The 14,972-nt window shown below is 37.3% G+C and overlaps 1 protein-coding gene across 1 annotated transcript; it reads left to right on the top strand.

Moving 5' to 3' along the window:
* Window positions 1-767: 767 nt before the first annotated feature.
* On the top strand, window positions 768-7,197 carry mpv17l2 (MPV17 mitochondrial inner membrane protein like 2). Its single transcript, XM_034147925.1, has 6 exons — window positions 768-940; window positions 1,820-2,019; window positions 3,510-3,671; window positions 4,956-5,032; window positions 5,223-5,351; window positions 5,668-7,197. The coding sequence occupies exons 2-6, from the start codon at window positions 1,830-1,832 to the stop codon at window positions 5,767-5,769; spliced, it is 660 nt and encodes a 219-aa protein (XP_034003816.1). The 5' UTR covers window positions 768-940; window positions 1,820-1,829; the 3' UTR covers window positions 5,770-7,197.
* The last annotated feature ends 7,775 nt before the right edge of the window (window positions 7,198-14,972 follow it).

Raw genomic sequence — 14,972 nt, 5'->3', positions numbered from 1 at the left:
AGGTATTTCAACTACAGTATGAACTAGAGAATGCAATTCCTGAAGAAATTACTAGTGGGAATGCTTTATGCTGAAAAGCTGACGCTAAACTGCTATGCTGAAATGTAATGTGTAAGAAGAAAGTGAAGAATTTAGATTAAAATGATACATGAACACTGGGGGCTTGAATGTGTGATGAGAGAAGAAAAGAAAGTAAAATGGCTTGGAAAAGCAGCAGAATATTTGAACTGCAAACTTTTGAACTAACTTGATGGCGAATGATCTGTCGCCATGCCAACGGCATTTGATGACATCCCATAATACGCTTAGATGCGTTGAAGGCTGCATCGTTACCAAACCTGTGAAGTTTTGGGCCGTTTGGAGCATTTTCACTGAAATTATGAGAAAACCGTGTTTCATGGTGAGCATTTTATCCTATAGTTATATAGGACGTAAAACAATAAAACAAATTTAAAATAACAATAAAATAAAAATAGTGCAAGAAATATGGAGAGAATAGGGAAAAGAGCAGCATCCAACTGGTCTTTGTGATCATTGTCATGTACCAACAAGAGTAAGCATGTGATTGAGATGCACGAATTATATATCAGAGAAAGGATGATGATTAATTTGGTGGAAGGGGGAACTGCAGAAAATAATTTGTTATCTTCTTTATGATAGCATTGATGTGGAAAACCTGAACACTGCAGGAGACAACCTACTCCAGAAGATGTCAGTATTGCAACATTAAGGATTGCCAACTGCGGTCAAACTAACAGAAGAAGAAGACTTACCCCCTTGTATTTCTGAAGATGCTCTTCAAACAGTTCCTGGCAATTCACTGTCTTAGGGTTCTCCTCCCATGTTAGGGTTGTGTTTAGGTGTTTTAGTGTTTGCAGTGAGATTAAAGTCAGGGGAAACGGACTTCCACACAACACCGGCTCTGACTCCTCTCTCATCGGTGAGTTTACATGTGGCGTTCAACGAGAAGCAGGAAGCTCATTGTAAATATGACTCAATGTTTCGCTATAATTCTGTACACTTGAGGTCAATGTCATGCTGTACCCATTAGTCGGCGTTTCAGTAAACTGGTTTCTGCTGCTACATTGTCAGAGCAGCCTAGCAGGTAACCCTGGTTTAACTAAGCCGGACATCCTCAGTACTAGCTGAAGGCTAACTGTTAGCACCTGCCTGACCTTTGAACCTTTACCTCGTTACTTTCAACTGGTTGTCACAAGTTGCATACTGCAGCATGTTACGACATTAATTCAAGTGACATTACTGCACTGCACATTTTGAGGTAGGTGACAAGGAAAACTCAACCGTGTCTGATTTTACTGATTTAAGTCCTTTCCTTTTATGCCAATTTGGGATTAATGTACGATTTAATTGACTCACTGCGTTATCTGATAGCTATTGTAACTTTCCAGGATGAATATTTAAACACAGTAAACTTATGAAAGGCTTGAAACAACTTTTTCCAATGTCAAGACTTGCTCCTTTAAATATTTTTTAATGTTGACTTTTTGTTGCACAAACAATGATTATGAATGTGTCACTTCGGGACCTGAGGAATTGTGACGCCATTGGCCACTATTCAAATGAGCAATGGAGTAAATAGTCAGCAGATTAATCTGTATGAATGAAAATAATCTAATAAATTGCATTGCTTTACAAAATTCTTATAGAAGTGCTTCACCTCAACCTATTACAAAAGTGAAATTATATTAATCCAATTATATAAACAGTATAATAGTCACAGGTGACATTGTTCTGTGTTTAATACTTTTTTTATTATTTGAATGCTTATTATTTCATAAAATAACTACTCTCTTTGCAGTCCAGACATCATGCTTCCCCGAGTGGGTAAAGAGTTTGTGGTCCGAATGCGGTTCAACTGGCGGCCTTTTTTTGAGGGCCGAACCCTGCTGTTAACAAACACCCTGAGCGGAGGAGTAATATTGGGGCTGGGAGACATCGTGATGCAAAGCTGTGAGAACTTTAAGAAGCCTGGCCGAGTCCGAGACTGGAAGAGGACAGGTGAGACAGAGAGACAAGGGGAGCTCCCTCAAGCAGTATAATCAAATCTCCGTATCTATAAACTATACCTAATCCACTACATGATCATTTGTATATCAATTACTCACCCTTTATGACGGGGAATTTGTGAAGAAAAAAGAAATTCCACAATGATGAATGTAGAATCTAAAAACTGAGGTTATTATTTATATATTAAAGTAAACGGGGGGCTGTTTTTTTGACAACAGCAACACTAAAAGCAGGGACGTGCACAGATATTTGGAGGGGCTGTTGCTCTAAACTGGAAAAAGGGCCTCCCCCGAAAAAAAACACAAGACCTTTTGAAAATGGTAACTTGTTTTTAATGTAAAATAAACCAAACAATTATTACATCAACTAAATTGAACAGTAATTCACATCTCATAACAAAATAAGCTAAGGCGACTACTTGCATTCGGTGACTTGATTTTAAAAATGAAAACCAGGGAAATTTTTTGTTTTGCGGTCCATATCTCATTAAAATATCTAATGTTAGTAACTATTAAAGACAAAATGGGGACAATTCTGTTCTAATGTAGTTTTACCATTGTAACTGCTGTGCAGACATACTGATAAAATAGGGCCTCTAACTAATTACCTTAAATAAACTCACTAATTAATGAAACCAGTTGAATACGCATTATTCTTATTCTTATCATTCTTTATTCGCGCAGTAACGGTAAGGTATCTAATTACTTATTTATTTAGTAGGCTATTCCATAACTTAGTAACAGAGATGGTCAAACTAAAGTGGTAGAGACATGGCAGAAATCCTACTATGAAGTTGGACATTAAACTGTTCACCCGTGAGAGGGCGATCAAGAAAAGAGAGCGAGCGGCCCCATTGAGGGAGTTTACAGATGAAAAGACACAGAAAGACAGAAGCTCAATAACAAGTAGGCTATATTTAGGTGTTTTTTTGTAAATAACCGACGGTATCAAGAGGAAGTTAAGTCCCCTGGTTTGTCCCTTATACCCTAACTGCCATGAGACAACTCAAAATCAAGTTTCCAAAATCCGACACTGAGGTGGTCTTAACGCACCGGCAGATGACAGCGCTGACAAAGTGTGTTTCCCGCAGCGAGACGCTACAATACTAATTGTGGGCTTATCATGTTGATTCGTCCACAACAGAAAAAAGAAAAACAAACTCTCGCACTCTCCAGAGGGGCAGGTCAGCCAAAAAGGCCAAACGGCCGTTGCCCGGGCAACATTAGCCCGTACCTGTGCACGTCCCTGACTAAAAGCATGGGCCAAAAGCTGTTGTTAAACACAGCCTCCGTCTACTTAAATTCAAGGTAACATTGTGTAAGTAACTGATATACAAATGGTCATTTATGGAGTGAAGTATCCCTGTCTTTAAAATATAAAACAAAGGCATTTTGGAGAATATTTTTGCAATGTGTTACATTTTTAAGACCGTTTAATTCCCTGTTAATTATTGCTATTCCCATGACTCTCTTTTCCCAAAGGATGCATGTTTACGGTGGGCTGCTCCATGGGTCCCATGCTGCATTACTGGTACATCTTTCTGGACAGAGCGTTCGTGGGTAGAGCTCTGAAAACTGTGGGAAAGAAGGTTCTGGTGGACCAGCTGGTCGCCTCACCATTCTTGGGGATGTGGTATTTCTTAGGTGAGGAAGATTTTAAAGTTGATTGTTTTCAAGCAGCCAGTCTCCTTCTTCCCTTAAACACCCTCATCGTTTTTTTAGTTCTTAGCACATAATAATAGTTTCGCTATCACCCACACACGCATAAGAGTGTACAGAGTCAAAGGTTAAGACGTGGGTGAGGTAAGACAAAAGACAATAGGCTCATCTCAATTGATTATTTAGCCTCCTTTCCCTCACTCGCGTCCCTTCCTTGCGTCTTAGCTCCGCCTCCGTAAGATGCGAGCGAGACACACGAGGAAGAGACGCTAGGACAGATTAGTCCTCAGGTATGAGTTGGGATGTCCTCGTTCACTCCAGCGTCACCATAAACAACGCCCTTTACTTCTGGCGTGCGCACAGTTTTATCCCCTGTCCCTGGACTTCCCTCCACATAAATCCCTTCAAACCTGGGATTTAGTTTCACATTGAAATGATTTCGTCCATCTCTTCCATTCATCTCTTTTATTATAGTTTTCTATGTATTATTTTCTGTCCTGTATTTGTTTTTCCAGCTATAACATTTCATTGAAGTTATAATTATAATAATAATTGATGGATTAATTTCATTATGGTATTTGAGCTTGTTTCAGATCAACTTTTGTATTGGATGTTGTTATTTAATTTGTCCTACAGAAGAGAGACACAAATCACTAAAATACGTATTAGTTATGCTACCCGTATTTTTATACATCCTAAATGTTTGACGTTCTGTGGGTCTACCACCCATGCATCACAAACCACAAGTAAGAACTGTAAGTTATTGTTTTATAATCAAAACATTATTATTGAATTTGTAAGTATATTTCACACACTTTAATGTTTTTATAGACTATGATCTCCTCATTCGTTTAAGAGATTTAATATATTTTACTCTTAATGAAGCACTTTTAAAACATGCCTCTGATCCTCCTTTAACAGCTGCAGTGAGCAGAGGCTGTGCAGCTGGGGGCGGAGCTTTGATGCGCGAGTAGTGAAAACACTTCCGCGTAGTCTATTCTCCTGTTTCCTCGCTCTCGTCTCCTCTGGAAGCCTCCTCCCTCCCCCTCCTCGACTCCTCCGTGTGCATTTAAGCGATTGGGACGTCCTTCAACATGGCGCGTGTCATGATCGATTTCCAGGTCAAGTCCCGGAGGAGAGGGGAGCGAGGAGTCGAGGAGGGACATTGAGATGAACCTAGTGTGTGTCAATATCAGAAGTGAATCGAGTTCAAAGGTCGTCTGTGATAAACTGGTATGATTTGACAGATGTTGTATTTGGTTTTTGCAGGTATGGGAGCCATGGAGGGACACACTTTATCCGAAGGAATGAAGGAGTTTAAAGACAAATTCTGGGAATTTTACCGGGCAAGTACACTTGGAGGAGCAGATAGTGTCCTCACATTATTGTTCACTCATCACAAGTTCTTCTCTAAGGCTTCGTGTCCCAGATTATATTTCCTGCATCAGCTCCCCACGTTTTATACCAGCCAGCTTAAAGTGACCGTTTTAAACACGTTTGCTTTGTGTTATATTTCTGTGTTGTTCTTACCTGCAGGCGGACTGCTGTGTTTGGCCTGCCGCTCAGATGATCAACTTCTACTTCCTCTCACCCCAATTCCGCGTTGTGTATATCAACTTTGTCACTTTAGGCTGGGACACCTACCTGTCGTACTTGAAACACAGAGTAAGTCAGCCGCACAGGAGATTCAAAGTAAACAGCGTGGTTTTAACTTTTTTCAGAAAAGTTATTATTATTGAATTGGAAATTTCACACCAACTCAAAAGCGATCTAACAATTATTAATTGTCTTTCAACATTGACTACTGTACATATTCTGTCTTAAATAAGAAAGAAAGGCCTTTCTATACAGTATTTCAAAACTCGTATCCACCATTTATGTGCTCATATTATTAATTGTGTCAGTTTGCTACTTGCTCAGTAGTAGAATAGTGAAGCAATGTTATTTATGTTGTGTGTTTTGGTTTCTTTTGTGTCGTCAGGATGACAGCCCCCTCACTGAGCCTTTATCAGACGGCAGTGCTGTGGATGTACAGCAGGAAGCACTCCCACCGTCTAAACCTCTGGAGAAGAAGAATAATTAGAGTTGGACTGAATGCTTGACTCTTATGTCATATATATAGGAGGCCAAGAACATTTTGCTGTTTTTATCCGTTCAATCTTATTTTTCGGCCTTTGCAAAATTGCAATACTAAACACAAAACAGATTTCTTTCTTCTCAAACAAATGGTTCCTCTCTCAAGTTTTAAATGACCACCTGTTCCTGCATGAACTCAGAGGAGTTTTGGATGCTAAAGTGGAAGTGCTGGAACACTTTTCCCTTCATTTCTGGAGAGTTTTCTCTCCCAATTTTTATTTTTTATTTATATCTGAATGATATGCACTCCTGTAAGAATATTCAGGGATGAAAAGCTGCTTTACTGCCTGTCATGCGATTTCCTCAGATGACATGAGTGTAACCGCTGCCATTAACATGTCATAACATGGATGGAGGGGTCAAACAAACACAAACACAACAGAATCTGACCACTGTTTGTTTCCAGTGTGTTCCAGACATCAACTCTGACATATTAGTGTACTTAAATTACATGATACTTTTTTACATAATGTTATTTTGACCTAACTATCATCTTTCCATACCTAACCAAGTAGTTAGAATTGACAAAATTGCCCTGTTTTAAACGGGAAATTTTCATACGTATGTAACATGTTGGTATTGAGAACATGACGTTAAATGACACGAGGTAAAATGCGTTCAATGACACGGTAAATGTTGTTTAAGCAGCACGCTTTACGCCTCACCATGAGCTCATGTTGCGTTTTTAGTGTGAAGCTTTCATCTTTTTTGTTGCACTCAAAGTTTTCAACTGTCCAATAGAGTGGCATTCCTTTATATTTTTTATATTTCTCGTTTGACATGAAATATAAAACGGCTATGATTTTATTATCATATTTACCTGTGCTATCCTTGCCGTAATATGTAGACCGGTGCTGCAACATGTTTTCATGCCAAATAACCCTGTCTGCAGTTTCTCCCTTTGAGGTACCGATAAAAATACCTCACTTTGTGATTACGCTCGTACTCTATAAAATAATTATTATAAAATATTTACTATATTTTTATGATATCAAACTGAATCCTCAGATACATGTGTGGACTTGATTCAAGACAGGCTGAAGATGTGGAATTCATTTATTTTTCAAACTGCAGTGTTTTTTACTATGTCGATGTGTGATTGGATGAACTGCACTGTAACTCTACAGCTGTTCATTTATGAATGAAGCACTCTTAGTTTTGGCATATCAGGTGAATAATCAGTATTTGTGCTGATAGACATGATGTTGACATGAAAGTGGAAATCTGTGAAGCAATTCTGTAAATATATTTAATTTCTTTGTTCAAATCATCTTTGATGTTGCTGTTTCCATCATTTCGAAACTGCCAATTATCTTTAGAAAATATGTATACATACTAATCTGTGTAGAAACACTAAAACAAATCTAAAATCTGATGAATTGACTGTTTTATTGTTAAATTACCTCAAACTTACATATACATTGTGTTGGATTCAAAACATACAGTTGTTTACAATCTTTTTTATGAAAATCACATTTATCAAAGTACCAAAAGTGAAATGCAATGGCCAATTTCAGAATCATATGTTACTGAATTAAAAATAATAATACATTAATATGAATATCACTTAAATGTGTTAGTTGGAAAGGTGGGAATGCTATTGTAATGGTAGTTTCACCTACAGTAATACATAACGTATCAGTTTATATATATTTTGTGTTATATGAATCTAAAAAGTGGTAGCTTAAATGATCAAATAAATGTAGTGGTGTCTAAACACAGTGACGCTGAATGGGTTTCAAAACTATGGTGAAATCTGTGGAGTGCTGGCTGTTTGTGTGCAAATGTGTAACAGTTTAATGTTAATCAGCTCTATGTGCATTTGTGTTAATTGTTTAAACCTGTGTTGCTGCTATTCCATGTCACCATTTGTAAATACATATATGAGCTTAATGCGGTGACCTGGTTAAACATATATATTTTAAAACACCATTTCAGCAGTAGAAGCAAGTAAAGTAGCATGTCACTTTACATCCAGAGAGAATAGAGAGCATTGTTCAAACATTGATTTATCAGCTGGAAAGATTTGATATGCTCCAACGCTGCGTTTAGACCACTCCTTCTCAGGCTCTCTACACATCCTGCTGTCAAGGATGTAAATGTGGTTGAATGTTTATGACTGCCAGCCTTTTCCACCCTCAACATGACTGCAGCAATGCACCTCACTGTGCTGGTGTCCCTGTTTGCAGTGACTTTCTGTGGAGGTAAGCAGCATTTCCCACTTTTACCTGGAAACTATATGTATGTGTATATGTGTTTTATTTGTTTAGTCATTTGACGTCATCTTTAAATCTTATAAAGATGCAAAGTCATGCAAACGGGGAACTACCAGCAGCGAGACGTCGAAGGTAGTTCTTCCTCAATATGCAGGAACACATGGAACTTAGTATACTTTCCACACCTATAACAGACATTTCTGAGACCATAACTGTTTTAATAATTTGAAGCATAAACCCTGTACTGAGAGAAAAACATTTATAATCTTACATTTATATTCCAAAATATAAATGTCAAAGTTTTGTTTATGTAACATAACAGATTATTAAAGTGAAGAAGGAACTGGTATTGTTAAATCCCAGAAGGAAGTAAATGGGAAGGTCACGTCTGAGTTGAAACTTAAGCAAATATTTAACCAGTGAAAGTTATCTTGAGCTGAACCTACTGCGTCTGCTTCTGCAAACATTTAAAGGGCAAACAACATGCCAGCTGACCACCACCATTATGTGCATCATCATCATCATTAGCGGACAAAACTGTGCCTTAAAAAAAGGAAAGAGAGATCCATTAGCTTACACAACAATCAATTGAGGTCCATTTTAAAGAGCTAATGTTCATTCATCAGGAGACGGAGCAGTTGTTAAGTCCTGCATTACAAATGTGAATCAAGTAAATATAAGTTTATTCAGTAAGACGCACTAATGTATCCAAAACTCAAGGTGTCCAATGCCCCTGTGAATGTATTTATTCTATAATATAATCATATATTTCAGTAAATAAATAGTATATTCTCTATGCCCTATACAGAGCAGAGGTGTGGTTAAATGACCCTATGACCAATATTTATTCACCTGGGTGGGGCTACAGGACCTGATGGCTTCTGCTAACACTAACAAGGCTGCTGCTTGGATTAGTGCTTTGTCTGCAGAGCTTTGTCTGCAGAATATTACATTTACTCAGCAAATGAAACCCGGACAAACACATTACATCCAATAGCTCAACTTGGCTAATTAACAGAACTGCTTTGTTATGTCACTAATCAAAATGAACAGTAAGTATTTCAATTGAATATAAAATGTTTTTCAACGTCAACATGTTGGATATCTTGAACACACTAATGCATTATTCTTGAAGTCACACACACTGATCTGGTTCAATTTAAAACTGCACAAATCAGGTACAGAGCAAGAAATAATCTACTTCCTAGGAAATTACAAACATTGTTCATAGACAGAGAGGGTGGGTATAATTTGAGAGGAAATAACAATCTGTGGGGTGATTTTATGGAATGGTTTGGAGCAGGAGTTAAAACAAAGCACACATATAATTCAGTTTAAGGATGTACAGAAACACTTTTTTGGAAAACTATGAGAATGAAGAAAGGTGATTGAAGATGAGAAATTATTGTAAATGTAAATATGTAAGTAGGAATAACTTGCAGAAATGATTTAAAGGACAATCAATGATCAGCAGTAAGGGGTGGGAATTAATAAGCATTTGCTTCCTCCTGCTCCCTTTCGGACACATATGATTTATTATTATTATATTTTTGTTGAATATATATATATACATATTAATATGAACATTTTTGTTGAATATATAAATATTATTATGAATATCTGTGTTGAATATATAAATATTACTTTTTTGTTGAATATATACATATTATGAATATTGATAAATACTGTATTCCAACAATACAGTATTCTGTTTTTTGTATTTGTTATTTTGTAATCTGTTAGAAATAAAGATTGAAATGAAATGAAACATCAAACATTAAAATATTTATTTGGTGGTCATATTCTGCCTCGTGCTTAGAACTACTGCATATCTGTGATAGAGCGATGCAATAGTCAAAAAGTCAAATGAGTCAAAAAGTCACCAACTTATTGGACTGAAACATTAAAGGTGGAAATGGCTCACACTTGTAATGGTTTTGTGTCCTATGAGCCTGCTGTAACAATGGCTATGAGGCTTAAAGTACTGTGTGTGCCCACTCTTATTGATGAAACAAATATTACACCTGATGGCATATTTCTTATAAGAGCGGCTGCAAATCCCTGCTTCTCTAACGGTGGGATGCTTTGAAGAAATTCAAACAGGACGAACCTCCCTTTAGTGACGTTACAATTGAATACTCAACCAATTACTCATGATGAATAGTTTTTGTTTTGTTTCACCCTCACAATCAATGGATATGGGAAAAGGATGAACCTTGTGTTGAAATTGTATGCATGATTGGGTCAAAACAGAGACATTGTTTATCCAACAAACACTCCAGCATTGTCTTGATCAGGTGTAAATGTTGTGCATCCTGACAGAGCTTTTTATGCTGTTTGTTCTTTTGCAGACATTGTCTCCTCAGCCGAGATAGACACAAGTTTGGCTGCAGAGAAGAATAGTGCCAATGTGACAGCCACCACCAACACAGAACTGCCTCCTTCAACAACACTACAGATTACCACTGCAGTCACTACAAAAACAGGGTCCACAGCATCACTGCAGACTTCTTCACAAACTCCCAACAGGACAGAGGAAACTCATCCCAGTGTCACTTCTCCTCAGACAACCACAACCAACACCACGTCTAACGAGACAGTTTCCCACGAAGTGACACTCCCACCAGACTCAACAAACGTCACTGCAGCCTCCACTGTAAACACAACCATCCAAGGTCAGACTTAGAAATAAAATAGACTTCTAAAAATATGACATAACTAAAAGCTTTCAAAAAAATGTAACTTATATAGATATGGTCCCATAATGGCTGTTTCCTGCATGTAAAAGATATCTGAGCTGAGTGGCGTTTCTTTCACCAGTAAAATTACAGGCTGAAAATCATTACAATTTAAGCAACTTTAAACATGCTTTTCAAAACTGCCAACATGTTGACCTCCACATGTTTCTCTTTAGGAGCTCTCTGCTTGCAATGATTTCCTTTTCAACACCTTTTTTCTTTTTACTGAAGCAGAAATGATGTAAATCTAGTTTGTCGAGTAACAAAGGAACTTCTTGGTTTGTCTCCCCCTCAGGTCTTTCACCTGAATGGACAACAGCTGACTTGGAAAACAATCCCGGCCTCGTTGCAATACTCTGCATCTTCTGTATTGTCCTTATCCTTCTGCTAGTTGTTGTCACCATAAAATGTACCAAATCACGAAGATCCAACTTCGAGAGGCTCGAAGACGTGCCGATGGCAAGTTAGATTTCTGTCTTTTTTCTCACTATCAAATTGTTATCCAATCTTTTTTTTTTAGCCTCTCCAGCAGCGTATCAATCAGATCATATTGGAATGTATTGTGATTCATATTTAGTAGATTCATAGTTCCCATTTATTGTCAACTCTTTGTGATCCCATTTTTTTTATCTAGCAACATTACCACCTATATACGTTCAAACCTGCACAATTAATGACATTAGTGCTAATTACTGTTGATGTCAGCAAGCCAACACAGCAGTGTAAGATGGTGAACAGTAAAAAGCAATTACACAATTGACCAACAAAATCTGGTTAATGGCTCAGTATTGTCTTTTTTTATAGGATAGTTAAATCTGCTCACATCTCTTGGCAGTCTCTTGTAACACACAATCCCAGCTAGCATCAAGAGAAATTGCCTGCAAACAGTGCACCAAAAGTTAGAATAATTTCAGCTTTGACCTCTGTTACCGCTGACCTTTCAAAGCACAGCCAATGAGATAGCAGCTGTGTAGACATAAGTGCCACAGGTGAGCAGGGGCTATAATTGTTAACACAAAACCACTTATTTGTCTTCACCGTAAGGCCCTGAAGCTGCTAATAAAGGCATGTAAACATAACTTGACAACAATCAAGATAAGACAAAAGCATGAATAACTCATTGAAGATCAGGAGACATAAGGAAACATACAATTAGCGAATTTCTCAGTTGGAAGAATCACAACTGAGCTAGCCTAAAAAAACACTACGGTTCTTAACCGTATAGGTACAACATGTTGAGCTAAGGTGTCAAGAGCAGGCTGAAATTGGTCTTAAGTGCTCAGGACCTAAAATAAGTATTTGTCTTTCAAAGTTGTCTGCCATTCAGTCCTTAAGATGCAACTAGTCAACATTTATGCATGAAGTCTAAATCCAAAGGGAATTGAACTGTAAACGCTGTCAGTGTAACAGCTGACATTTAAAAAGTTTTCAACAACTATCTTCTAACTTCTCCCCCGCTGCAGTGAGCACAGTGGTTTGCTGCTCTCTCGTTTACAATAACAGGAAAGCCTAACCAGGTTATAAGTGTGTGGCAAAGTCTCAGAATTAGCACATTATGTGGTGAGAATGGAATGACTAAGCGTTTTCTTCAGAAAGGAAAGCTTATCATCAGCACGGCATCAGTGCGTCAGCATCCTGGAGTCTTCAGTTTTATTTCAAATGAAAGTGTGACCAAGCATCAGGCCTGCACCGTGTGAAAAACTGGAGACATACTGTAGGCAAAACAGTTTCCAGCTATCTCTAAATCTTTATTGCTACATTAAAAGAAGCCGTTGTCAGGACATGAATTAGAAGAGAGTTTTTCATTTTAACATACACAGCAGCACATACAATACATGGCCAACAGCATGTGGGTACAAACTCAGCTGAGTATGCAAGATGAGCAGGTGATAAGTAGATAAGCTGTGTATGTAAGTGTTATTTAGTGAAAATCTTAATTTTTCCTGCATGTTGAGCTTACGTGGTGCTAACAGAATCAAACACATCCTCGCTTGGTATTTATTTATTGATCCCTAAATAAACATTTAAATGCCACACTGAAGAGGAGTTACCCATCAGTGCCATATTGATGACCAAACCTGAAGGCTCTTGAAGACTGGTAGTCTGTCAATTTACAAAGCAGGTCTTTAACTGTTTCGCAAAATGTTTTTGTGTGACTTCATCAATCATCAGTCCAGTGCATGACGAAATACACTCTACCTACCTGTTATTCTAAATACAAGATAGTTGACAGATAATGGATACTGAAATATACCTTTATGTAAATCAGCATACACCTCGTTGAATGGTTTATTCTTTTAAATGCCTTTTTCTTTTTACTCATCTCTCCAGAGCAAAGTGAACGAGGCGTCTCCGTTCGCCCAGTACTCAAAATGACGGACACTTCACCAGACATCCTGTCTGCTCTACAACTCTGATGATTCTGTGCAGAAAAAAACCCAGAAATGTTGTTTACACAAGACCATTTCTATGTATATCTCAGGCTTGTTTCTTTACAAAGCACTTTTTTCAATGGCAGTAGAGTAGTTCTGCTTTAGCTTTGACCTGCTTGTTTGGCTGCTTTTAATTCTGCTGATTGGAGCTGAATCAACTTTTGCACTAACTATTTCTCTACAGTTTATTTTGAAAAGAGAATCAGCCTTAAAGGTACACATGTAAATTGAATGTTTTCCATATTGGTGATGTATTTATTTGTAAGCACTTTGTAGAATTCATAATTGCACTCTTACAAATGATGTTACAAGAATACAGTACATTTAAAATGTACATGATGATTTAGGGATTTTTGTCGTCAACATTGTACAGGAAGATGTACTTCCTGTGTTGAAGGTGTACAGGAAAATACTGTTATCTGGATGTATGAATGCCTATTTGGGCAGTTATTATTATTATTATTATTATATGTATTATTATTGTTGTTATACATAACAAAACATAACTAACTGAAATGAACAATTACATGTGAAATATTGTATATTATGTATTGTCGTATATGATGTATAAATAATGTATACCCTGGCCTGAGACATCCAGAAGTTTATAGTTGAATCCTAAAATAGTTTAGATGAAGAAACCAACTCTTTGTGTTGTGTTCAATTTCAAAAGGAACAGTGAAAATCACAAATGCATGGAACTATTTTGGGCTAAGTAAGAACACAAAGACTGTGAACTTACTGAGAAAAGAGATGGGAAAAAGGATTAAGGCGACATGAGAGGACAGGCTAGAAAAAATGACATAAAATGTAGGTATTATATTATAAATAGTAATGACTGAGACATTCAGCCTTCTCTCAATCAGGGATAATATTTTACACTTCTCTATTTTACTTTTCTGGTAAGTAATTTTGCCACATGCTTACATTCAGGGATTGCACTAAAATCAAACTTCAAAAAGTCCAGAGGATCACCATATGACAGAGCCTTAAGTGCATTAACACTCACTGTCAGAATATGAAAAGCACATTATTGTGATGTTTTCAACAAAATAAAACAAATACTCCTAAAACACATTGCTGAATTTTACTTTTCTGTGTCATTGGTTTCTGTGACCCCTCACTTAGATTGATGTTATGCTCAGAAGAGCCAACTGTGTTGTCTTTTCACCCACACTTCACCAGGTCAAGTGTCCCAGGACAGATGGCTCAGACTCCAGAGATAAAGCATGTTGTCCGAGGGCTTTGATGGTGAGCGATACCCAACAAGGTAAGACCCAGTAAGATGAGTGTGCCACTGTGGCTAAACTAAGGGTGTGCCTGGATAAGAGATGCTGTGGGAGCATCTGGCATTCTGGCCAAACTTGTAAATATGATTAAAATACATATTAGTAACGTCTGTGACTGTGAGGGAGCCTTTACATCTGAATCCATGTGTTTAAGTTATCCACAAAAGCAGAAATTAGATATTAGCATTCTGGACGATTGCAAAAAAAAGACGACTAAATGCAATAACTACTTGGCATGTTTGTGTAAAAAAAAAAAATAGGTTTATCTATTAGAAATTAAATGAAAACAAATTCTTAGCAGGAAAATGTGTAATGGCGAATTCAATTTAAAATGCATAGTGATCAAAACAACAACAAATATACAATTGTTGAATGCTTTAAAACCCCTTTTTTATGTCTGTAAGCTCAATATATCTTCTAGTTAAATGAGGTAAAACAAAGATAACTTAAAGGGGAGTAATTAAGCATTAAGCAG

The sequence above is a fragment of the Trematomus bernacchii genome, unplaced genomic scaffold, assembly GCF_902827165.1.
Source record: "Trematomus bernacchii unplaced genomic scaffold, fTreBer1.1, whole genome shotgun sequence".
In the NCBI taxonomy this organism is placed as follows: Eukaryota; Metazoa; Chordata; class Actinopteri; order Perciformes; family Nototheniidae; genus Trematomus; species Trematomus bernacchii.
This window is presented reverse-complemented; position numbering and strand designations above follow the sequence as displayed.